The following is a 25,433-nucleotide window of genomic DNA, read 5'->3' as shown; positions in this document are numbered from 1 at the left end:
GTCCTCTGTGAGCAGGTCTCCATGTTCCTTAAGGAGCCTGTGCATCTTTTCTATGTAATGGTTCAGCTCATGGTCCCACTGGGGCTGTGTAGGTTGCTGGAAATTCTGTCCAGGTGCACTGGATGAAACGGACAAATTCCTTATCCTCCCTTCCCCTACGCCGACACTCTTTGTCTTGACAGGGTCGGGAAGATGGGATGGTCCAGAGGCCATATTTCGAGTTTTCAGTCCAACCAGGAAATTGTCATTAATGTTTGTGTACCCAACACCAGTGTCTCGAGTTACCTTCATCGCTGTCTCTGGTGTTTGTTTAAAAAAACTTTCTACTACGTTTGCAGTACCTATACCAATCGTACGGGTTTCTGCGGTGCACTGGACGTCTCGGACCCTGTTGCCTACAGACACTGACCGAGTGGGAGTGTGAGCAGTGTTGGTGTGCTTGTTTTGGGTACTGAGGAGCGTATTCGTGCTGGAGTCAGCGCTGAAGGCATGCCTGGTGTTGGTAAAGCGAGACACTGAACTGGATACAGTGTTGGTGCGCTGTGAAGCTGTCTGGGGTGATGCCATGATTCCCAGGTCAACTCCTCTGACTGGATCTGTGGTCATTCCTTGAGAAACCACTTCCTTGGCCTCACAAAGGATAACGTCAACAGAACAATCTCCGCAAGCCACTGAATGATGCTTGATCTTTTCTTTCTTCGTCACAAGATTCTCCATTGGCACCTCTGTGTTGCTTTCTGCGTCACATACCTTTATCTCAGTCCCAACTCCTTGTGTATTTGTTAAAACCTGGACCCCCATGGCCTTTTCCCTGGTCTCCACTCGCTCCCTCACCTCCCAGTGGCTCATGGGAACATCTGGGCCGATGCAAACAGTCTTCATCTTAGGCTCACAAGATACTCCAACAGTCTTTACCTCTATTGTATCTCCTGCGCTGGCATCTTGAAGCTCTATGTGATTACCCGCTCCCTGGTTTTTGGTGAGAGGCCTAGCTTCTGTGCCTGTGCTTTCAGTGGATGGTTTAGCTAAGCAGGCCTTGTCCACTCGGTTCCTGGCTCCTGCAGTCTGAAGCTCTAGTTTCAGACGTGTCAGCTCTGTCTGGAGAGCTGATTCTTTCAACTCTGCTTCTAACTGACAAATTCTCTCCTTTAAGGCACCGTTTAGTAGTTGCTGAGCGTCAAGCTCTGCCTCCTGTTCTGAGTAAATTCCGAGATTAACTTCACACACCTCTGTTGCTATAGACCTTGTCTCTACCTGATCAGTGTACACACATTTGTGTATTTTTGAGGGTTTAGACAAAGTGACATCCATATCTTTGTCAGTTCCAACGGTGACTGACGTGATAGCCTTGTCATGCAGTGGGCTATGACCTTTTCCGTGCCATGCTTGCATCTGTCCACCTTTGATAGCTCTCTCTAAAGCCTGCAACTCTTCATTCAGTTGTCTGAACTCAGTAAAGTCAGAGCAGTCACTTTTCACTATCCCTTCAAGTTCTTCTTCAGTATTCAACTTGTTCTCAATGTCAGATCCTTCCATGCTGTATGATCTTTTCCAGATCACATCATTTATGCCCTCGCTGTCACTTTGGTTCTTGAACTGAGAGACCAGCTGCCTCTTTTCCTCCTGAAGGACTGAGATCTTTACCTGGAGGATAGGGATGATTTTCACCTGCTCCTCCAGCTCTTTCAACCTTTGCAGAGCTACCACCATCTGGTCACGGACATGCTGCAGGTGCATGGAGCCAAGACCTGAAACTGGAGTGGTTCTACCAGAGCTCTGTGGGCTCAGCCTCAGGCAGCCTGTGCTGCCTCTGCTGCCCAGCGATGAGTTAAGGTGGACATGCAAATCAGAGCCTGTGCCAGTAGGCTTGTTCCCATTGTTGTTCTGATTATATGCACCAAGGCCAGTAAAGGGCGAGAGTGACCCAGGGGAGCTTACGCCTCCAAAGCTGGCCAGTCGTCGACGGGGAAAGGGCTGAGGTGGTGTCTGGCTTTTTACCTCCTGATTCAGGGGCTTGTGGGTCTCCACAGTGGTCTTTTCAATCACAGGGCTTTGTCTTTGTAAACCAAGAGATCTGGCAGCGGGCTGAGGCTTTGACTCTGAGTGTGGTTGAGAAGTTGCTGGAACTTCATTCCTGGTGGATTTGTTATCCAGTGAGGAACCATGTGGCGGAGGAAGAGGAGGTCTACCTCTAGCTGAACAAGACATGCCCAGGAGTCTTGTATCATCACTGCCAGATGAGGACAAGGACTCTGCAGAATACCACTGGCTGGATGAAATGCCACTCTGTGTTTTTTCCCCATTATTGACGGCCACTCTGGGCCTCTTCTTCAGGCTTAGTCGCTTAATGGTGGCGTCGTTTTGGAAACCGTCCACACACTTGAGGCAGTCCAAGTCCGACTGATAACTATAGTCAATCCCCAGATACTTAGGAACACACTCTTCAGTGGTTTGACCTGTTAAACCGACATAGATCAAACAGTAGGCTGGAAGGTGGAAAATCCAAAATACAACTACAATTAATAAAGATAAGAAACTTTTAAATGCACTGCACATTTAAGTTTAAACTTAACTATAAAACGAGACGTTAAATGTACAACAAACTACTAATACTGAAAGTACAAAATGCTCTTGACTTCTTATTACTAAAAATATCACATTAAATAATCATTCCATGCTGCAAAAATACAATTTCTACAGCCTTTTGATGATTTATGCTATATAATTTCTACCTTTCACAATTCTTTCCTTACCTTAGTACGATGCATTCATCAGTGACCATTTCTATTCGAGTCTAAAGCCTTCCTTCACCTCAGAATGTTTTTGACTATAACCCCTCTGAGCCTGTCCCACAAGAGGAGGAGGGACAGAGGAGGACTTACCAATCGTGTAGACACTGTTTTCAGTAGTCGCTCCTCTCCAAATGGCATGTCTCTCTACATAGACTGAACCCACACTATAATTACTCTGCAACTTTCCCTCTAAATGCCCGACTGTTCTCTTGGCAGGTTTTCTCAACCACAGACATCTCCCAAGTATTTCAGCCAGTGAATAAACAAAAAAGTAAAGTAAATACTTGAAACAATACAATTGCAATTCATTATATTTGTATTTAAACAGTAAATGTTTAACACTTAATGCTGACAGGGAGCTTAACCTGCTTTGCAAGGATAGGTTTAAATCTCATATAACTTTTATCAACAAAAATCCTGGACAAGGTTTGTGAATTACATGCAGAAATCTGTACAAATTAAACACAAATTATTTAAAAACTTTGCATTTAAGTTATTGGCATGATATTAATAATAGTTACCTGACACATTTCTCAGGATGTAACTGCCTTGAGCCATGAATATGTTTCAGAAAGCATCAATAATGGAGCGACCCCTTTACATCCAGCAGGACCTTTGAATAAGTCTGTAAATAAAAGAAAAACACTGAATTAACTCTGCTTCACATCTTGATTATTAGCTGTTTCATGTGAAGTGTTGCTGCCTTCCTCATATGTATAATCTCTTTCTCTCTCCCAACTCAGGTCCAGCAGTCAATAACAGCTAACATTACAATGCTTGCATAAAGGTAATGTAATACCGGACCATGACACATTATAGTTAATTCTGCAAAACTACAGTGAGCAAAAGGCGAAGCCTCGGTGCACAACAGTGACTCACTGCAATGCAATACCGTATCACTTTCTCTTCAGTAAGCACCTTCTGTTCTCAGCATGTAGCGGCTTCCTCTCTAGGTCTTATTCCACACCTGTACAGTAAAAACTGTTCTCCCAAGCCCCAGTTCAGTGTATGCACACAGGAAAAATAGAAGAAAACATATGGAGATGTAATAGCAAGAGGAAATTAAGAAAATGTAATATTTTGAGGTTTGCGATTGACCAAAACAACGCATGCTGGGAAGGCAGTTGGGAAGTTGCCTGCATTGTTTCACTATTTTCCATCTCTTCACAGACTAAAAGGCTCATCAGAAAATAAATCTGCAGATGTGTGAGTACATTTTGGCGTACATAAAAGAAATCCACATTTCACATGAAAAAAAACAGGCATCATCAAATCTCTCCACTGACATCCAAAGACGCTTTGTTTTTCATTTGAAGCCTGTGTGAATGAAGAGACGTACATAAAGCCTTAGGCAATAAATCCAATAAGTTTAGCAAGTTCTCTTTAGAGTCAGCCACAGTGACTCAAAGTACTATTTCTGCTGCTCTCAGAAGAATGTTACAGAGTGATTTGGGGAAACTCATTTGAGGAGTGCAGTCAAATTTGCAGTCAAGACACGGGAAAAAAATGCATGAAAAACAGAATCTGAAATTAGACAACCAGAGACACAAAGAAGAAGATTTTAAATTATGTATGCTCCTTTCTTCTCTATTTGACATGAAACCCTGTAGGCAACTATTCTCAGTAACACCACTGTATAAACACATTTTAGAGACACAACACCTTATGTGTCCCAAAAGAACACAGATATCCTCATTTATTGCTTCATTAATCTCTTCATTAAATTACTCAGAGTGCAGACTGACCTCCAGTGGCGATTTGAAACCTCTCTGTCTATGTGGGCCTAAGTTAATTTAACACATCACTATCTACAGTATGCGTAATGTATTTCAGATTTTGTTTTTTTTTTAATTCTATAATGAAGTGATCCTGGAAGACTTGGTGCAAAATCAACAAAGAAACATTGTTAGCTGACAACAAAAAGCATTTTAAAGCTCTGAAGTGCTGAACAGAAGCCCAGACTTCTGTGCATGACACAATTACTCCCCATTTGGAAGTATCTGAGGTCCAGATTTGATGATACAGGTGAGCCTGCCAGCTCGCCAACAAAGCTAATAGTTATTGTTCCATGGTGGCCTGAAATTACCTCTGCATGTGTGCAGCAACTGCATGAATATTCAGCAGAGCAGGAAACACTGTCACCCTGCAACACTTTCAACTAGACTGAATGTGTTTGTCTCTGTGGTACAAAACCTGATGTGTTAATACTGTTGGACATATATGTCCAAGGATTTAACCCTCTGAAGCCCAAAACCCTCTGATGTGTTTGAAAGGCTAACTGTTTTTATAACAAACCAACAAAATGACACCATTTTTTTTTAGAGCCAGAAACTATAAAAACAAAACTAATCATTGGATTTTCACATTCCCAGCGGTCTCTGCTCTACTTATCTGTGACATGTTGTTTTGATAGGAAAACCTAACAAAATCTAAGCTTAAAATTGCGATGTTTATCAAAATCACACTATTCTGTATGACTCATTTAAGGGTTTTCCAACAATAAACAATTTGCTCCAACCAGATTCTGTAAAAAAAAAAAGAAAATTCTGGGCTTCTCTGCACAACTTAACAGCCAGTGGTGACTCAGCTGCAACCAGCAGTCACATAACAAAATATCAGGAACCTTTCAGCTGAACTGGGATGAACTTCACACAGAGGAGATAGGAGACAAGTATGGAGACAAATTAGACATGTAAGGAGCAAAACATCTATAGTATTCAGAGCCATACTTGGGGGCTCGAGGAAAAATAATGCACATGCTGATACCAGAATTTCCACTTTTGTTTTTCTTTTTTATGATTTATGGCATTATAACTCTGCACTAAGACAGGTTTGAGTTCTCTGTGTTTCCAGTCATTGTCATGCTGTTTCCATAGAGGTGCAGGAGTCTTTGTTGCAGTAAAAAATAAATGAGGCAACAGTGAAAGGTGAAAAGAGAAAAAACATGTATAAACAGCTTGGGGTTTACAGACTTGATGTTTTCTATACTACTGCTGAGATACCATCATTAAAACAATGTTATTTTGTAAGTCCTGGGCTTGAGTAGACCTAAATGGTCAAGACATTATAATTTTACCAATATTTTTCCTTTTATTTTTTTTTTGGGAGGGGGTTTATTAGTGAAAAAAGAAATCACAACATTTCTGGGCTACCTAAAGCCATAGTCTGTATCTTAAAGACAATACCTGCTTTTAAACCTTCTCTCTATCAATAAGGCTATTTTAAGATAACGAGCTTGTATGATGCAATTCACAAAACATCTTCCATACATTTGAAAACGAAACCTGCAGATATTTTTTTTTTTTTTTTTTTAGCCTAAAAATAAATTATTCTATCATGATTTCTAAAAAATAGGACAGCAGGAAAAATGAACACAAACATGCTCTGCCATCCAAAACAGTGTTTAAAAGGACTGAATGCTGCTGAAGCCTGACGCCTTGTGGTCATAATGAGAAAATAGGCTGCAAGACAAAGTTGTACAAGGACATGTGATGCTGCAAAGCTGCTACTTGTGTATCTTTGAGCAAACGTTTAGTTTCTCCCTGTGTTCAAACTGGACATAAAGTCACCTGTTAGCCTGCTAGCTTGTGTTAGCTGACGCGATGAGCAGTCACTCACCTTTGCAGCAGGAGAAGGTGGACACCTACATGTTCGGGGATGTAGACGGTGAATATTATGCCAGAAAGTTATCCTGTCGGCTGGGAAAAAGTCACACAGTATATTTTAAACAGTAGTGTGACCGCGAGTCCATCTTATTCCTCTTTCCTCCTTTGTTTTTGGCTGTTTAACGCCATTCCTGAAAAGTTTTCCCAGCGCATGCGCGGAGAGCTGTCACCGCGCACAACAGGTGCTGCAGGGAGTCAGTCAGGTGATGAAGAGTCCTCAGTGAAATATTCATGATGTCTTTTCTTCTGTTGACTCGATTACACGACATCATTTTTTTCTTGTCGCTGAAGCTTCTGGTTTCAAAGGTGGAAGTTTGCCACTAATATGAAATAAATCCACGCTTTCCTCCTGGAGGTTCTGTTTCTAAACCAAAGAAAACTAAACACTATTACTGCACCATGTGGTCTTCAAGGATTAAAAATGTACCCTCTCAATAAGTAAATTGTAGTAGCACTTAATATAGAGACTCTTAAGAATTGTGCAGGAGCTGTTGATGGAAGAAAAAAGCTAAAATGACAAAAAAACAAATGACTGTTTTAATTTGCAGAAAACTACAACACTCAAACTGATTCATTGCTCTGCTGAGGCAACAGGAGGATGCTCCTTGGAACTGCATCTTTTCCTCAGACTTCACTTATTCAGCATTTGTAAGCTGCACAGTGACCTCATGTGGACGCAGTGTGGAAACACATGTTCCACTCCACACTAAAGTAAGGGCTGAACTCAGACCTCTGGGGAGAAGGAAGGACAAGCTGGGAAAGTCTAGAGACCTGATGTAAAGGTCTGGGAACTGAATGTGAAGAAGTAGGGACGAGAAATCTTTGTTAGATCTTAGATGATCACTCCCTTTAATTTCCTTGATGTTCCTTTCACTTTCAACAAACTCCACCCTCATCAGAAATGTGTTGGGAACTCCACATGCAACCAATCACAGTTCTTTCAGCTGCCTCTTAAACCTCCAGTGATGCTGCTTCTCTTGGTATTTTTTGAGTGCCCCCTGCAGAGCCTGTGCATGCACACGCTGAGTAAAGCAGTGGCACAACTCCTGTGTGATCATCACTGTTGGTCAGTGGTTAATATCTTCTTCACTCTGAATCCAGCACAGTTCTCACATGTGTTGTGTTTACTGCACTCAGGAGGAATAAACAGGTACATTTTTGGTGAAGGAGGGACCACAGGATGAACTTTCAAATTCAACCAGAAACATACCTTTTTACCTGCAGTACTGATGTTGCAATATTTGCTTGTTTCAACATCATATACCAACAGAAATCTACGGGACTATGCATACAATGCAAAAATGGGCATCTCAAGCAAAATGTTTGGTTTGATTTAAAAAACAAAAAACAAACTGCAAGTACATCAATGATCTGCAGGATTTTTTTTCGCCCTCAAAGTACAATAAAAGATATTTGACTTTGTCATTTTTGAGGCACTTTTGTGTCTCTTTTGTAGCTGTTTTGCATCTTTCGCAGCAGGAGATGAAGGTAAAGTACAAGCAGCTCAACATGGTCAGTCCTCCAGTAAAAGTACTCAGTTACTCCTGAAGCTGAGGATACATAGTGCCAGAGCGCCATCTGCTGGTGGTCTGTTGCTGCTGCCGCTTCTCTCATATCTGTGGATCTCTGAGTGTCTGTTGTGCTCTAGGCTGATATCACAGCATCCTGCAGAGCATCACCAGACAGAAACATTCTGGAATCAATTCTGAATCATGAACAAGGTTCACATTTAGAAAAGCACAAGTTCAGCTCAGAATGAAAAATGAAAAAGCCTCCAATGTAAATCTGTTTGGTTCCAGTCACTTTTTACTGGTTTTACTGTTTCCTGACACTTTCTAAAGCGACCCATCAGCAGATTTGTTCTCATCCATCTTTTTCTTCTTCTGATCAGAGTCTGTCTGGTGGCAGCAGATCAGCAGCACAGTGTTTTTCAGCTACTCCTGGAGGATCCCAGGCCAGATGAGATCTTCCAGTGAGTTCTAGTCTCCTCCTAGAACCCTACAGAAGAAGGTCAAGGAAGTATCTGAACCTCCCAGTCAATGAGTTCCAGCCTCATCTGGAGATTTGTGACATGATCCCAGTTCTAGGAGTAGATGTTGAGAAGACGCTGGACATTGTGTGGAGCAACTCATACCTGTGTAGAAGCAAATGTCCACCTCCAGCAGACTGACAGACTTCTTCTTGAAATAAAGAATGAAGACGCCGAAAGGACATCCACAGGACACGGTGGGAGTTTCCCTCTGAGCTGGATTATGACGCTGTATGGATGCACAACCCAGTCTCATGGCAGTTCATAAAACAGTCACAAAACCTAATCTATTGATTCGTGTCCAGAGATATGTATTGCCCAAAATTTTCCTGTCCCCCCAACGAATTTCAAACCAATACATTTCAATAGGACTTAGACGTTTATTCCCTATTAGACAGCATATATACTGTGATGTTTTTGTCGTTCTTTTTTTCCAACAGTCAGGCATTAACCAGTTTTTCTGTTATGGCCCGTCCACACTAAAAACCATAGAGATCACTATAAAGATGTGTGTGCCCACACTGACCAACACTAACATTCTGTAAACACTGGCGCTGAGCAGGTGTGCTCCAGCTGCATATAAACTCTGTATCCATTCAAATAGAAAAGGGAAAAAATATCCAGGTATTTTCTGGATGAAGTGAACACACACATTGATAATGTTCATAGTTACATTCTCAGTTGAAATGTTTTCAAAAGTTAGTAAAGTGATGTATGAACAGAAAATACTTGTGATTTTACTCTGTTTGGGCTACATGCTCGTTGTTACTTTCATTTATCTGTCTCTCTATTTTTTTTCTGGGATGCTTTCATTGCAGTCAATCTAGTGTCCCGGTAGGTTCGTAGCTATTGATTGTCTGTTGCATGCTTCACTTAAATGTCAAATCACTTAAATGTCAAATAACTGATTCTTTTCTCTGCAATTACTCATCATTTTGGTTCTGACATGCAGTAATTTATTAAAATGTAAAGTACAGAAGGGCTGGACCTGAATATCTGAATACTTGATAATTGTAGTGGTATCCGGATATTAATTTTGAGATCTGAACACTCCCCCTCCCCCAGCCCAGTAGCTACTTTACTGTCATGGAGCATCTGCACCAGCAGCAGCGTTCCGGGAGGCGGAGAAGGAGCCGACAGAAAGGCATGACAAGGACACTGCTGCTGTGCCACCGCCAAAAAAATAAAACAGCAGGAGATATCCACGCTAATGCTGTCGGACTCCAACACCCTGAGGAGCAAGATCGAAGTGCCAAGCAAGAGATGGAGCAGTATTTGGCAGACTCTGCTAAAGTCTAGTCTGGCCCACTTGGATGATGGAAACAGAACTGTGACCACTATCCTAAACTGAGTTTGTTTAAATGCCCCTAACTGTGTTAATAAATAAAGAAACGAATAATATAACTACATGAATAATATTCTGTTATTTTTCTATCGCTTGTATTGTTTCTGTGTATCTGTCTATCTAGTTTCTCTCTCTCTCTCTCTCTCTCCATTGTACAGTGTCTGTTTTTGTACTTGTCTCTCTGTCTGTCTCTCTGTTGCTATTTTATTGAAATGGCCACCCAACATAAACTTGACCCCCAGAATTCCCACTATCAAGAAGGGAGACGCATGGCTCTTGAGCTGAAACGTGACCACATTCTAGCTGAAGCCAAGGTTAGTGTTTTAATACACCTCAATCAGTTTGTAGTTGAACATATAGATGGTTGAATGTAATAAACTCATGAATGTGCTGAAAAACATGAGTGCAGAAGATTATATATGGGTGTGTTGTATGATCAGCTTTAGCAATTGACATCCTATCATGCCATGCCCATGTAATCAGTTGTTTAGCACCTTACTAACACAATATGTTGGTTTTCCTGTCATATATATCCAGTGTTTATTTTCAGTAACTTTAATACCGGCCATTCTGAACAGTGGTGTTTAGACAGAGGTGCTGTGCTGCTTGATCCTTAAGGTTTTTTTGACCAAACCATGTCACTGACAGTTCATGAAGACACCCAGGACCTGTGTTAGCTTGTGAGAAATAATATAAGTCCTTTAAGAAATGTTGGTCTTCCAATACTTTCAGCTGATGAGAGAAAACGACCACGCTCTGGAGGAGACACTGTATAGATTGGTAAGACGCACTGTGGCAAACCAAGAGGGAGGCTCGGAGGGAGACGCAAATCCTCAGGAACAGGTTCATGTCCAAATAAATTCACATTTTACCCAATTCAAATTTAAGCATCTGAACTGATCATGAAAAATTTAAAAAATCCTGTATCTGTGATACATTTTCCCCAATTATGGGAAAAATAGTGCTCAAGAGAAAAGTAATGTTTGGTTTCACAGGTTGTTAGTATGCAAATTAAAAAGAATAATGCAGTGATAGCATATCCTGTTCTTATATTTCCATGTACTGCTGTACAGTATTACCCAGCCCTGCTGATTGCTATGTGTCATTAATTGTGGAGGTTCCTGGTACTGTACAACCAGCACAGCTAAAAAGGAATTTGGTAATCACAGTGACGAATTGTTTTTTCTTTTAAATCTAAAATTATTAGATCTATTATCTACAGCTAATTTCAGTTATCAGTAATTCTTATACACATTTGACAGTTTCTTCATGTTGATGAGGAGTAAATGATATTTGTGTAAATTATTCGTTACAGCTAACCCTAAATGAGACACACTCAGAGGTCCCCACACAGTCTGTGGGCCGATAGTGAACGCAAAACCTGCACCTCCTCTGAGGCTAACGTCAAACACACCCTATGTCCATATGATGTTTTTTATATGCTGGAAGACATTACATGAGCAGTCAACACCACAGTATAGCATTTCTACGTCAGCACTGCAGTGTTCAGAAGGCCAATGACTAGAGCCGCACTTTAATTTCATAATGATCTGACTTCCCTGATTTCAAACAGCAGAAGCTAAAAGAGCATGTATAAACACTGCTGGTCTATTTTGAAGCAAACTGAATATGCAATAGCGGTCGCTTATTCTTTGCTACATGTGCTGTTTTAAAAACACATGGGGGCATAAATTAAGAGCATACCAACATCTCCAAGCACCACTAAACCTCTGATTAGTGGTAACAAAGTTGTTCCCTTTGAGTCTGAGCGGCTTTTCCAGGGAAAAGGTGCATGTTAGTGCAACTTCTGTTGTTTTCAGGCAAATATAATGTGTGTTTTACCTTTTGAATATTTATTATGTCTGTCAAGAGAGCTATGTAAATATGATAGTTTGTGTGCAGTTTGGAGCTCTTCTAATTGTCTGTAAAAACTATATCTGCAATAAATTCTTATCATTAACCTAAAAAACAAAACATGACTGGTGTTTGATCAACATCATTTCCTACGTCAGAGTGAATATCTTTGCTGGTGTCCTGTTAAGTTCAAAGTTCAACTTAAGCTGTATGTTGTGAAACAGGTCTCTGACTTGTTTTGTGTGAGCTTATGATGTAAGTAACTCAATGAACCATACGAAGTCCTTTTACCTTTTCATGTTTGTGTCACAGACAGAGACGAAAGCCATAAACTAACGATGATCACGCAGAGACACACTGACACAGAGACAACATGCACCACCTGAATGTGGCTCTTTATGACAATACGCACAGTGTTTTATCAGTAAACATTAAAATTAGAGGTGCTATAAAAAAAATCAGACAAGGTAGACAAGGACAATGAGTCCTGTGGTTTGAACTTTAAACTTCTTCATGATCATGCAGGGAGAGCATGTCTGAGCTGTATGTCAAGAGAAGTGCTGAGTTAGTCAATCCCAGTATAAGCTATTTGTCTTTTTTTTTTTTTTTTTTTTTAATTTAGGTTATTTTCCAAGGATGATGTAGTGATACTACTTTTTTGGACTATATCCTGTCTATATTCTGAATCGGATAAATTATTTGGCAGATATAAAACTAAAACAGTTAAGAAAATTTGTCTGGCTGATTCATTAAAACATAATAGGAGCCCAGAAACTATATGAAAAACACAGAGCATTTGCTGATACTGTTGAATGTAGGGATTAATGCAGCAAACACTCATGAACACAATGAAACCAGATTGCATTGAGACAAAATTTTTACTCAAAGCATTTTGCAGAACTGTACATAACTTACATGCAGACTGACAAAAACTCATTTTAGCTGAGATCCCAGTGATCGGGGAATAAATTGAGGCTATTTCTACCTTAAAATAAAACTCTTCCCTATCTTTGAACTTTGCTCTCTTAAACCTGGAGCCACAGAAGTGATCAAACACACCCCTCTCTGTTAGGAAGGACACATGTGATTGGCTAGAGGAGTTACACACCCCTGTTCCTTCCCCTATCTCTGTTGTAGAGTCCACTTTTTAACTTTGCAGAATCGCTTACCTATTTCACTTACGGCGTTAGGTCGCAGTCCTGGTCCCACGCCTGACAGCAAAATGTCTGAGACAGGAGCCTTCGATACCAACGTGCTGACCCTCACCAGGTTTGTCCTGGAGGAGGGCAGGAAGGCCCACGGAACTGGTGAGCTGACAAACCTGCTCAACTCCATCTGCACTGCTGTCAAAGCCATTTCCACCGCTGTCAGGAAGGCTGGGATTGCTAACCTGTGAGTAGCGTTTTAAAATTCTTCACACATGTGAATAGCAAAGACTTGCATGCATTTGAAAATGCAAGTTAATATGTGCACTATTTTACTTTCACAAGTTTAGATTTTCACTCTGTTTTACCTAAAGCTGCAAACAACAACATTATCAATTAATCTGTTGATATTGTTTTTAGCTGAAAAAATGTTAGTTGCAGTTAAATGCAGTGTAACCTGAGAAGCAGGAAGCTGTTGTAACTAAGCCCCCGGCCAAAGGTAAACTCTGCACATGTTGTGCACAATCCCCCAGGGCAGAGGTCAACAAGATAATAGGTTTCTCAGGCCTTTCTCACTGGTGCAAGATGCCTTGTGTTGATTGTTACCACATTTCCTGTAGTGGGTTAACAGAAAGATTTTTTTTAAAGTTAAGTTTCTTTTCTGTCCTCTCTGGGAAGATATGGCATCGCTGGAAGCACCAATGTGACCGGAGACCAGGTGAAGAAGCTGGACGTCCTGTCCAATGACCTGGTCGTCAACATGATCAAGTCCTCCTTCACCTCCTGTGTTCTGGTCTCTGAGGAAGATGAGAAGGCCATCATCGTGGAGCCAGACAAGAGAGTATGTGCACCTGGACACTGTGTAAACTCATGTTTGTCTGAACAGGCCTTTTTTTCTTTGTAATGTTAATAAAATGTATTTTTCTCTCACCCCACAGGGAAAATACATTGTGTGCTTTGATCCACTGGATGGTTCCTCCAACATCGACTGTCTCGTCTCCATTGGAACAATCTTTGCTATCTACAGAAAGGTCAGTGACCCTGATAGAGTTATTACGACAGCCCTTTGTTCAGCATCGCAGCAGTTCAGCTATGGATAGTCCTGCGTTCATACTTTCATCTGTGCTAACAGCACAGCTCTAAGGATGGCAGGTTGGTCAGTCTAAACTAAAATATCACAAATTAGATTGACGTGTAATGTTGTACAGAGATTCTTGGTCCCCTGCCTTTGAGTGAAACATCTCAACATTCGTATATTGACATATCAGAGTGAGATTGTAAACATGGTAAATAGCTGCTTAAAGGAGACATTTTAGTTAAGCTTTAGTTCAAACTACCACTATGTCCCTCACACGGCTGCTAGCATGGCTGTAAACCACCAGAGTTTTGCAAAAAACATGGACAAGGTTAGCTGTCCAATGGTCTCACATAACATTTACACAATCTAGGTTATATTTAACTTTCATGGAAGAGTTGTATTTTAATCCAAACAATGATATTTTACTTGGCCTAACCAAACAGCAAGAGAAAACACAACTCAAGCATAAGAATAATGGTACCACAGAACTCACAAGCCCAAGTTTCCAGCCTCCTATTGTGGACTTTGTGGTTCATTCAAACTGGAAGCCTTTCTGCTATGTCATAGTGTAACATAAATGAGAATGTGGTTTAGTTGTATAGGAACGTGACGTTTGTGAGTCAGAGTTAGTGTTAACACTGTTGCCAGCATTGTATTCATCTCCACATATATCACTGTGTGAAAAACCCCATGGTAACTGTGTGTTGCATCTCATTGGCCCTCAAAATGCATTTTCAATTTCTGATATTTTTCCTCTTTGTTCTACACAGACCACAGATGGGGAGCCATTAGAGAAGGACTCTCTGCAGCCTGGAAGGAACATCGTAGCAGCTGGTTACGCCCTGTATGGCAGTGCCACCATGATGGTGCTCTCCACCGGTCAGGGAGTCAACTGCTTCATGCTTGATCCTGTAAGACTAAAGTTTTACTGCAATAGTTTGTATTAAAACCATGACATCAAGTGGGTTCGCTCCGGTGAACTATCTATATTTGAATGCATCGTAACATCTCCCATGTGTCTTTTTCAGGCAATTGGTGAGTTCATCCTGGTTGATCGAGATGTGAAGATTAAGAAAAAGGGAAAAATCTACAGTTTGAATGAAGGATATGCACAGCATTTTTATCCAGATGTCACAGAGTACCTACAAAAGAAGAAATATCCAGAGGTAAACCCAACAAGTGTATTAAAATCTGCATCAGTGTGATTACTATGGTAAAAATGAAAGCTTTTAAAAAGTAATTAATCTGTTTTTTTGTTTGTTTGTTTGCTTTTAACTATTTATTATTTTAAAAATGTTTTCCGGTTTTGTTAAACTACAGACAATGACGAGTAAAATCACAGAAAACTGCATAGTTTTAAATATTAACCCTGAAACAGATGCCAAAAGTATAAGTAATATCCATTTTAACTGTTTGTATTTTTACAAATGGTAATTCATTCTTTAATAATGTTTCTCAGTAAAATTACAGAACTTTGTACTGGATTTAAATCACCAAAAATGTTGTTATTTTACAAATATTTGACATCATTTGAAAAAACAAATTATGTATATAAAGGACTGAAAAATGGCAAATATTTTTTTTAAATTATACTGCACATTTTACCTGTTAAATTAAAAATAATGTCTATTAAAGTCATAGAGAAAATTATATAGAATTTACATGATAAACATAAAAGACAGATTAAAACTGTTCATAATGTTCAAATCAAAAATCATTAAAAAGTTTGTATAAAAAGTTTATTTCCTCTATTCAAATTAGCTAAGAAATATATCCAATTATTTTACATATATTTGCCATTATATACACAGTTTCTACAGTTTGTCCCCCCAGTATTCCCCCATTTTATAATGTTTTTTTTTTTGCCGCCAGACTTTCACTTTTTTTTTTATTTTTTTTTTTACTGATTTTCTTTTTTACTATTGTGATCCTAATGTGGAATTGGCCATTTCTAATTTTATTTTGTGAATTATTGTATAACATTATGAAGATTATATAATGTTCAGAATCATAAATTGTTCTGTTCTGTTCTAGGACGGTTCGGCTCCATATGGCAGTCGATATGTCGGTTCAATGGTGGCAGACGTCCATCGTACTTTGGTGTATGGAGGAATCTTTTTATATCCTGCTAATGTCAAGAGTCCTAAGGGCAAGGTGAGCTAGTTAAGCTTCTACAAATTTGGTATATTTCGCATTAGGCTGCTATAATATCCACACATCAAATATATTGTTATCCTGTCACAACACTTATGTTCTCTGGTTTTCAGCTGAGGCTGCTTTATGAGTGCAACCCCATGGCCTTCATCATGGAGCAGGCAGGAGGCATGGCTACGACTGGATCCACAAATGTCTTGGACATCCAGCCCACCAACATCCACCAGAGAGTCCCTGTGGTCCTGGGGTCCCCTGATGATGTGCAGGAGTATATTTCCATCTACAAGAAGCACAACAAATGAGGTACTCAGCTCTACTATGTCTACTTGTAGTGCAAAATAGGCATCAACTAGTAAACTGAGACAAAAAAATACAAATAATTGCTTTTTCTTAAATTTAGCATCTCAAGCCTGGGGATGAGCAACCAAAATCAGGACTGACAACACAATCAAGAGGCTCAGTCAGGACATTCCTTCCTCCTTTTATTCATTCCTTCTGTTGCACTGATGAACAAACCAGGAGCTTCACTGGATCCATCAACTCTGCCTCACACTGTGCTCCTTACATCTTGCTGAAGTGTGTTATTTGTAGAGAATTACTCTGTATTTTTTAAATAAAGACAAATGGAAAGATGCTGTAGTTTTGAGTGAGCTGCCAAAGTTCAGTGTCTGTGTATGGGTTGTCATGTGTGTTTCTATGTAAGAACAATTTTTTCTATATATGTAATGAGAAAGATCCCACAAACGTGACTTTATCAACTCATTTAGCAAACCCAAAATGCACAATTTGATCTGAGGTATAACAGCATGCTGATGCATTTTCACATGGGGAAGAAGCAGCAAGAGCCGGATTTCAAGCTTGGAGCAAGTCTTACTCCAAAACTCGCTCATTAATGGTAACAAGGCCAAGGTCTGCTCTTTCACATTCCCCACCCAGGATTGCAGTGCTACTCTGGGAATATGCTTCTCTATGGACTCCGATTTCCCCTAAATTAGTACCATTTTTATGTATGAACAATGTTTTCCTCTGACATTGCTCCTAAGAAAGCTGAGCACGCAAATCATTTTATTATTTATTAGGACATAATTGCATTTTGGGATGCAAGCCCAGATATCTCAGTACAAGTACAAGGACAGTATTGTTTCTCAGTCATCTAAATAACCATAAATCAGAAACAGCACGGGTTGTTCTGTTGTTAACAAACACATGTGAATGTACAGATGGGTGACAAAACTTGAATCCTTGACCCCTACAGTGAGGGAGTCCAGTGACCCTGTGTTGCTGTGGAGACATGTTGTTGGCATGTTTGGGTCTACTTGTCCTCTTCGAGGGAAGGCTATCTGCAAAAAGAAGTTCTGAGTGATCATCTTGATCCTATGATTAAACACTTGTATCCTGATGAGAGTGGACTCTTCCATAATGGTAATGCCCCAATCTAAAGAGCACGGGGGGTTAATTAAGCATAAAAAGGATGTGGATCATGTATTCTGGCCTCCGCAGTCACCGGGTCTCTGCCGAATTAAACACCCATGGGAGATGTTAGACAGCGCTGTCTGCCATCATCATTAAAACGCCAAATCAGGGAATATCCTTCTGAAGAACTAATGCAAAGGTACGATAATGCTGCGATGATGGCACCATTTTTTTTTCTTGTGGTTTGTCAATCGACTGTATGCAGTATGAATCAAAAATGTAAACAGCTTTGTCTTTAAAGCTAAGAGGTTTTCTAAGCATATTTGGGATCTCACGATTTAGTTTGAACATCTTTAAAAGGAACAGGTCGACATTCAGGAGAACCACATCTTCACTTTCTTTCAGAACTACATGTAAAAAAAAAATGCATTAAAACAACAAAAACTAAATCATCAAAAGCCTCTTCTCGTCTCCTGGGAAAACAAATAGATAAAACCACAAATTGTTGATTTAGCCAACAGCACAAATAAATTAATTTGTGAACTTTAGAAGTGCAAGTATGTAGATATTGTTACCGCTGGACAGAGTTTCCTCTCTCTCTGTAACTTGCTGCTGACTCTTCACATCAAATGAAGATTGGCGTTAAAAACTGAGCTTTAGCCGTGAAGGTGTTGTTACCTTTGCCAGGCCTGATCTTTCTGCTGTTTTTAGTCTTTATGCTAAACCACCAGCTCCAGCTTCAGATTTGTTGAACATACATGAGAGTGGTGTCCATCTTTTCATCCAGCTGACAGCAGGAAAGTGAATTAACCATACTTATAAAGGTGGTGAAGTGTTCCATTTACCTGAAAGAGCCTAATGTTAGAGGCCCAATGAACATCTTTCTATTTGTCCATTACCAACACTCATGTCCTTCAGATTCTGTGTTTCTTTGTCAGCTCTTCATCATTTCTGGCATCAGAAACACACCCTGACTGGCTTTAGTGGTGCCAGAAATGTTCCAGCTTTGCCACAGCACTAATGAGCCATAAAGACTCATGGAGAAAAACAAAAAGATACAACAGAGTGCTAACACAAAAGCCTCATTCAATCAATCAAGTTTATTTAGGAAAGCAGTCATTATGGTGTGTAGAACTACAGAGCCTACAAGTCAGAATATACAAACTGTGTTTTCCCCCATGTTTCACCTACTGTAGCTTCCAACACGCAGAGATTTAAAGTCTGATACGGATCTTAATGAGCTCTTAATAATGCCGCAACACAATAATAACACAGTTGTGTGGACCACTGGCGGCTGATGTCACTCGGAAACTTGGCATTGAAGTGTTAAAGCTCCTCTGAGAGCATAATGGAATTTTTATTGCCTTTTTTAACTTACGCCTTGGCAATTTAAAGCCTCTGGATGTGAGAATATTGTATGTGAGTCATATAAAAGTTAAGTGATGTCAACTAAAAGCAGATGCCTGATCTGAGGCAGAGAGCTGAATGCTTTTGAAAGAACTCCTTTGTATATATAGAGAATACATAATAATTTATGTAGCTCCAGTACGCTGGATGGAATCCATATTGTCTGGTATTCGCTAAAGGCTAAACCACTTCCTTTTTTTAATGTGTGTTTGTCACTGTCAGCATTCGAGAGGGCCTCCGTGCCCATGAGACACACAAACACTTACACGTTTCAGGCACACTTGTTTATTTCGATTTTGCTCAGACTGTGTATGATTATAGGTTACAGAGTCAATATTTAGATTTTGCAGGAAAAGCAAAAGACAGACTGTTTATTTTTCCCTTGCTACTGAGTGTGGTGTCTGTGTGTGTGCTGTATGTGCGTGTGTTTGCACATGTGTAAGGACAAGATAAGATGGCACATGTTGGTTTGAATTTTTTTTTTTTTTCCTAGTAAGTCTTTAAAAGATATGAACAACTTCAAGGATTATTGTCTGACTGCACTACAGTAGCTTTTTAGAAAAGGCATTTGCTTTGTTGACCTCAAAGAGCAGATTTGTATCTCGCTGCATCATTGTCGGACTTTTTTCATCAAAAACAAACCAAATCAAGAGCAACATAGAGCAACAGAATATTTTAGAAAACCATGTTGCCATGGCCACTTCTGCCACCTGACTGTCTGTTAGTTTACTGAAACCTCAAACATGCATTTATTATATACCAAATTTGCATTCTGGCTGTTTAATGTGGTTTATGCAACACTGATTTGTCCCCCCTCACCCTTTAACCATGACAGGTCAGTACCTGTTGCTTCCTGCTGTAGTCCTTCAGCATCTCACTGACATCCAGCCCATGTCCAGACAGGCTCTGTTTACTTTACACTCTGATGAAGAGTGTAATAGCGGTGCGTCTGTGGTGTGTCTACGCAGCTGACAGCTTACTCAACAACATCACCAACCTCTGCCTGTCTCCCAGCTCAGTTGTGCTTGTACTAGAAGGAGATGACGATCACAGAAGAAGACAGATCCTCCAACTTATGGAAAAGCAGAAATGGAAGAAATCAAAGAATGTTAATCTTTGAAAGCTATACTGCCAAGTCAGTCATGTCACTGTTTTTTTTTTTTTTGTTTAAAAAAAAAATAAATAAAAAAAAAGTACATCTCCAACAGCCAAAATACTTTCAAGAAAAAATACTATGATTGATAAATTAATGGAATAAACTTAGATATTGAAGTTAAGACCCTATAATGTTATTTTTGGTGTGATTTTACCTGACTAATTTACATATTAGGCATTAAAATCTTACAAAAGTTATAGACAATTTTTCTTCACCTGATTTTAATACATGATAAGGCTGAGACCCTAATATAATAATGTAGCTTGCGAATTATAGAATCTAACCTAATTAATATAAATATGAAGACTGACATCCTGTAATTATGGAGAGTCCCCTGACTAATTTAGAGCTAACCCAACAAATCCAAGAATTCCTTTACATCCCCTTTGAGCAAGCTTTGTGTGTGTTTGTTTGTTTGTTTATGCATAAATTGTTTTAATTATTTTGTATCAAATTTTATTTCCACAGAGAAAGGATTGACTCCCTTGTAATAAAACGTAGTTCAGACATGAACTGCATGAATGCAATATGTTAAAAAAAAAAAAAAAAAAAAAAGTTTTCTTAACACATCTTTCAGCAAAATGCAGCGGAATTAGGTCCTAGTCAGCTCGAGGACAACACATTTCCACAGGACAAAACGGGACTGGATTAATTTACAGCCTTTAATTGTGAATACAGAGGAAATAAATATGAGGCAAACAGATTTGTTCAAGCTATGCGGAGAAGCTTATTGGATACACTCTTAAAACACAGCCAAGCCCTTTGGCAAGAATGAAGAACTTTAATCAGGTGTGACACTTGACAGATATTTATACCTGCACTTTATTCTTGTAGCTTGAACAGAGATTTTTTTGTTTGTTTCTCATATGATGTTAGCCCTCTGATATAAATGATTTGCTTGAGTTGTCACATTTCTGCTGGGTTGTCAACTCTGACAAACATTCAGGTCCTCTTTGTACTTTTATCCCTGTAACTCTAAGAGAGGTCTGTGTTCCTGTGTTCCTGACATGGTGGGACAGTTGATCACTGACTATGGCATTTCCCATCCTTGGATTTAACAACCAAATCATCCAATGACAACTGTACACCTAGTTTGAATATGTCTGCTTGCCTCATGCCTTTGTCTACTTTGACCCTCAGACACTCAGTCTTGTAATAGCTTTTTAATCTCTTACATTTTTCCCACTCTCAAATCGACATTTTTTTTTGTCCAGTAGTTTGGTTAATGAGTGAAAACCTGCAAAGGTTGGCAAGCTTAAAATGTACATCACAAACCAGTGACTTCCATTATAAACACAGTTTTCTCTGTCACATTGTGTACCGTGTAGAGGCTTTATAACTTCAGTCCTGATACTTTATTAAATCTACCATCTCGCCCTCTTGTTTAACTGATCGGCATGGCTTTTCTCAGCACAGTGACAGTACGCAGATCCAGAGAGTCTTTGTTTAAATTAAACATAAACTCTGTCTCCCAGACCACCCTGAGCGGAGCTAACTGCTAATCCAAATACTGGCCTAACCGTCGTCCAGAGAGGATCTGTATTTGTACCTGATACGTCATGCATCAAATATTCTTATTTAGAGGTAGGACATCCCACACAGAAGCTTCCTTGGTAGCCACATATCATACGAGAACCCACATTTTCACATAGAAAACGTCAACCTCAGACGGACATCTGAGTGGAAGTATTACAAACTTCCCCCAAACTCTTCAGAAACTCAGTTAAAACCTTTCGTCGTTCAGAAGAAGACTCAGTTAGTTACTGATGTAAGTTTTTTGAAGCTTAGTTGCATGGGAGAAATCATTCTGGCAGTTTTAGGCGCTAAGAAATGAAATGCAGTCATTGTTATGCTCTGCACCCTCTGCACCACTGAAGGCCGTGCACTGGCAGTATGCAGTATGCAGGTTTTTGGTTGGTTCATGGCCCTTGAGAACCACCAGCACCTGAGAGAAGATGTGGATTTACTGTGTAGATGTCTTTACCAGACAGAAAGCATGGATAACACATATACCTGGAGACTCCTGCACTGTCACTTCACTGTTGCTGCTGGAGCTCACCGTGCTCTCATGACTGTTAATCCCCATATTAACTTAAGCTATTTACTAATTGAAGCAAAAGCTCTGGTGTTGGTCTCCACTTTATGTTGTGGCCTACAAGCTGGGTCTTAACAGCATCATTTCACTACGGAAATGTTGATGTTCACAGTGCAACAGTGCACTGAGCTGCTCCAACAACCTCTGGTGATGATATATTTAGGATGAATTGTTAACTGACTGCTTAATGGAAAGTATATTTCTGAAGAAATCTCTGACAGTGGATCAGTGCTTCAGAACAAAATAATATTCTGTATCAAGCGTCCGTTACCTCGAAATAATTCCTGGATTTTGCAGGAATGTTGGTCTTCTCTCGTGTTTCCTTTAAGGCTGTTCAAATACAGTAGTAACTAAGGACTTTTGTGGTGTTTGTATATGGAAATCAGCAAATGGGTCCATGCAGATTATCTTAGTTTATTCTATGGTGTCATGGATGGGGACAGTGAGAGCAGACCACCGCTGCTGCTGATTCTTACAAAGGGTGGTGTGTTTGGGCTGAAGGCATGCTTGTGGTTACTGCCACTGAACTTGGCCTGATCTGAGCTCTGACCACGAGTCCTCCTAAACTACAGTCAGAAGGCTATTTCTTATGCTAGTCAGATGCATTTGAGTTAAAGTTTGGGTATAATACCTGTTATATACACGATAAAAAGATACTTTTTATACAACTTAAAAAAGCTTACTATCTGGGTCCCCGACAATGTGAGTTAGTGGTTGGCTAGCTGGCTAGCTAGGAAGCTAACGAGTCAAACTGACTGAACAGAGAAACAGGTTCAGTTCGGTGAGTCCACGGTTTTACATATTTTACAGTTCAGAGAATAGGTGCATCAGTTAACATGAAGAACTTACAGAAGCAACTGAAACCATTTTGTACTGAAGCACTTACAAAGACGACCTGTGAAGTAAGAAAAAATTTGTATTCAGGGGCAGAGAGTGAATTTAATGCCAATCTTCACTGTGGCTAGAATTGCTAATATTGTTTGCATCTTATCTGTTTTCTTGCAATTACAAAAAAGAGGAGTCTCTGGGAGTTGTAGCTCTAATCATGCTTCCTGGGAAGTCTGCTCATCTAGTTTTGTTTCTTCTAAACTTAATTTAATGAGTTGAGTGAACTCTCCAGTCTTCATTCATTCAGTTCCTCATTTTAGATTCAAATTATTCAACTTAGAGGAAGTCATGGTTTTAATTTTGAAAGTGGTGTAACGTGAGGGTTCGTTGATGGTTAATGGATCACTCTGATTAATAATGAGACAGCAGGATGGAGACGGATTTCTTACTCAAAACAGCGATCTTTACTCTTCACATGTCAGCGGCCACAACAACTTCCTGACACACACTGTCACCTGACCGAACCAACCAATCAGGAGGAAGCAGGATCAAGCTAGGCAAATGCAAGTGTACTATATAACAGCAGATTCACAGATTAACTTAGCTGCTTGTATGACACAAATGAAAATGCCAAAATGTGTAAACAACAACTCTGCAAACACAAATGTAAACTATCACTCAGCACAAATCACTCTTCATTTATGGACCTTACAGTGGTTTGAAGATAAAAACAAAGCATTTTGGGTTGACTTCACCAGATATGAGCAAAACGTTTCTATTTACATTTAGTAAACTGGAAAGGATGAGTTGGTCCAACTAAATTCCTATTTAATATTTTTTAGATTATGTGCAGAGCGAATCTAATAATCAAGGCCTTATCCACATGAAAGAAAATCTATTATATTAAAGAATAATCTTGAATGCATTCACATTTGTACATGTTTAGATGTTCTCGAATGGGGGATGTGTCCCTCTACTACTGTAGGAGAGCTCTGCAGTTATTGTTTATCTTGAACTCCTTTTACTCTGAGCTTGAATGAGATACACCTTTGTAACTTAGGTCAAGCATTAGCAACTGTGGAGACTTGGCGAACTGTCATAAATCAGCTCCCACATATTTCCTATGTCTCTCCCAAAGTTTCCGAGAACACTCGGCCACAATAAGCTGGGAACAATGGCTCATGTTATTCGAACTGTGTCTTCAGTTCTGTCTTCAACATTGTGATTACTCAGGCAAATGTCAGGGAAGCCCTGGTCACATCTCCTTTTCTGTCTCCGGAAACAGCAGCTACGCCTTAAAGATTGAGCTCAAATTGTGCCCCACACTGGCAGGATTCCAGACGGGCCAAGTTACAGACTGTACTCTGAAAAAGAAAAGCTGGCAATCATTTATCCTTCTTTGTAGAACCATGCTGCAAATGTGCATGCATGACAGTCCCTTCTACCTCTTACTAAAATATCTCATAACTTCTAAGACAGCATGCAGTATGTTGGGTTACTTTGGGTTTAAAGGAATATTACAACATTTTGGGTGCTTAAGTAAGAGTTAGAAAAGAAGATAACATTATGTCCTCTTTACACTGATTTGCCTTCTTGCTGACAGGTAGATGAAAAGGTGGATAACGCTCTTATTATAGTCAATTAAGTATGAGATTACAGTCAGCACACAGTTGGCTTAGCTTAGTTTAAAGACAGGAAATGGGGTAAATAGCTGGTGTGGATCTATACAAAGATAACAAAATCCACCCATCAGCACCTTTAAATCTCACTAGTTAACAACTTGTATCCCAAATGTTTAATCTATTCAAAGGCCAAAGTTTGAAAACTACAATTTGTGGTTTGAGGATAGTTAGGTGCTGAATTACGTCTCAGCAGTGACCAGTGACTTCCCTGAGTTTCTGATTGTTCCCTGGCAAAATGTTGTTCCGTTTATGAACATATTAAATAAACAAGACACAAAATGTTAACATGTTAGCTTTGGAAGGGCTGATTTTACAGCGCCACCTGTTTTCTCGTGCTACCACTCTTTATGCTAAGCTAAGCTGACGGCTAGTTGGCTGCAGCCTTATGTTCGGCGAACACACCTATAAATGATATCGATCTTCTCATCTAACGTCACCAGAAATCAAATAGCTTGTGACAGAGTCCATAAATTATAGAATATTCTGATCTGAAATTTATCATTGACGTTCTGGTGCCACCTCTAAATGGCTAAAATATCGAGAAGACTATGTGTATTTGGCAACAAAATCCTGGCAGCAACCCCTGCAATCCCCAACATTAAACACTGTGGCTCACATAAACAGTCATTACACTGTCACATGGAGATCCACTGGGCCACAGCAAAAGTTATTGTGTCTGATTAAACCATCTGTATTCACCAACACAATGTACCTGATTAAAACATATTCAATATTGATGAAGGAGCCTCTCAGAGTTAGTCAGTAACTAAAGGTGTATTTCATTTTTCTG

At 39.8% G+C, this 25,433-nt stretch overlaps 2 protein-coding genes across 2 annotated transcripts in view; one reads left to right on the top strand and one right to left on the bottom strand.

Moving 5' to 3' along the window:
- Positions 1–2,449, bottom strand: part of LOC103353279 (KN motif and ankyrin repeat domain-containing protein 1-like) — an 11,904-nt gene extending 9,455 nt beyond the window's left edge. The window contains exon 1 of the mRNA XM_008276169.1: positions 1–2,449. Within this exon, the coding sequence (XP_008274391.1) occupies positions 1–2,208 (2,208 nt within the window). The 5' untranslated portion in view covers positions 2,209–2,449.
- Positions 2,450–12,907: 10,458 nt separating this feature from the next.
- fbp1b (fructose-1,6-bisphosphatase 1b) lies at positions 12,908–16,701 on the top strand. Its single transcript, XM_008276168.1, has 8 exons — positions 12,908–13,077; positions 13,509–13,671; positions 13,769–13,861; positions 14,679–14,819; positions 14,937–15,074; positions 15,943–16,062; positions 16,176–16,365; positions 16,463–16,701. The coding sequence occupies exons 1-7, from the start codon at positions 12,908–12,910 to the stop codon at positions 16,362–16,364; spliced, it is 1,014 nt and encodes a 337-aa protein (XP_008274390.1). The 3' UTR covers position 16,365; positions 16,463–16,701.
- The last annotated feature ends 8,732 nt before the right edge of the window (positions 16,702–25,433 follow it).

Source organism: Stegastes partitus, unplaced genomic scaffold (genome assembly GCF_000690725.1).
Source record: "Stegastes partitus isolate 25-593 unplaced genomic scaffold, Stegastes_partitus-1.0.2 Scaffold66, whole genome shotgun sequence".
NCBI lineage: Eukaryota > Metazoa > Chordata > Actinopteri > Pomacentridae > Stegastes > Stegastes partitus.
This window is presented reverse-complemented; position numbering and strand designations above follow the sequence as displayed.

Coding starts and splice junctions, on each gene's coding strand:
- fbp1b (XM_008276168.1), top strand. CDS start 12,908: ATGTCTGAGACAGGAGCCTTCGATACCAACGTGCTGACCCTCACCAGG. Junction 14,820..14,936: donor ACTGCTTCATGCTTGATCCT/GTAAGACTAAAG, acceptor TGTCTTTTTCAG/GCAATTGGTGAGTTCATCCT. Junction 16,063..16,175: donor TCAAGAGTCCTAAGGGCAAG/GTGAGCTAGTTA, acceptor TCTGGTTTTCAG/CTGAGGCTGCTTTATGAGTG.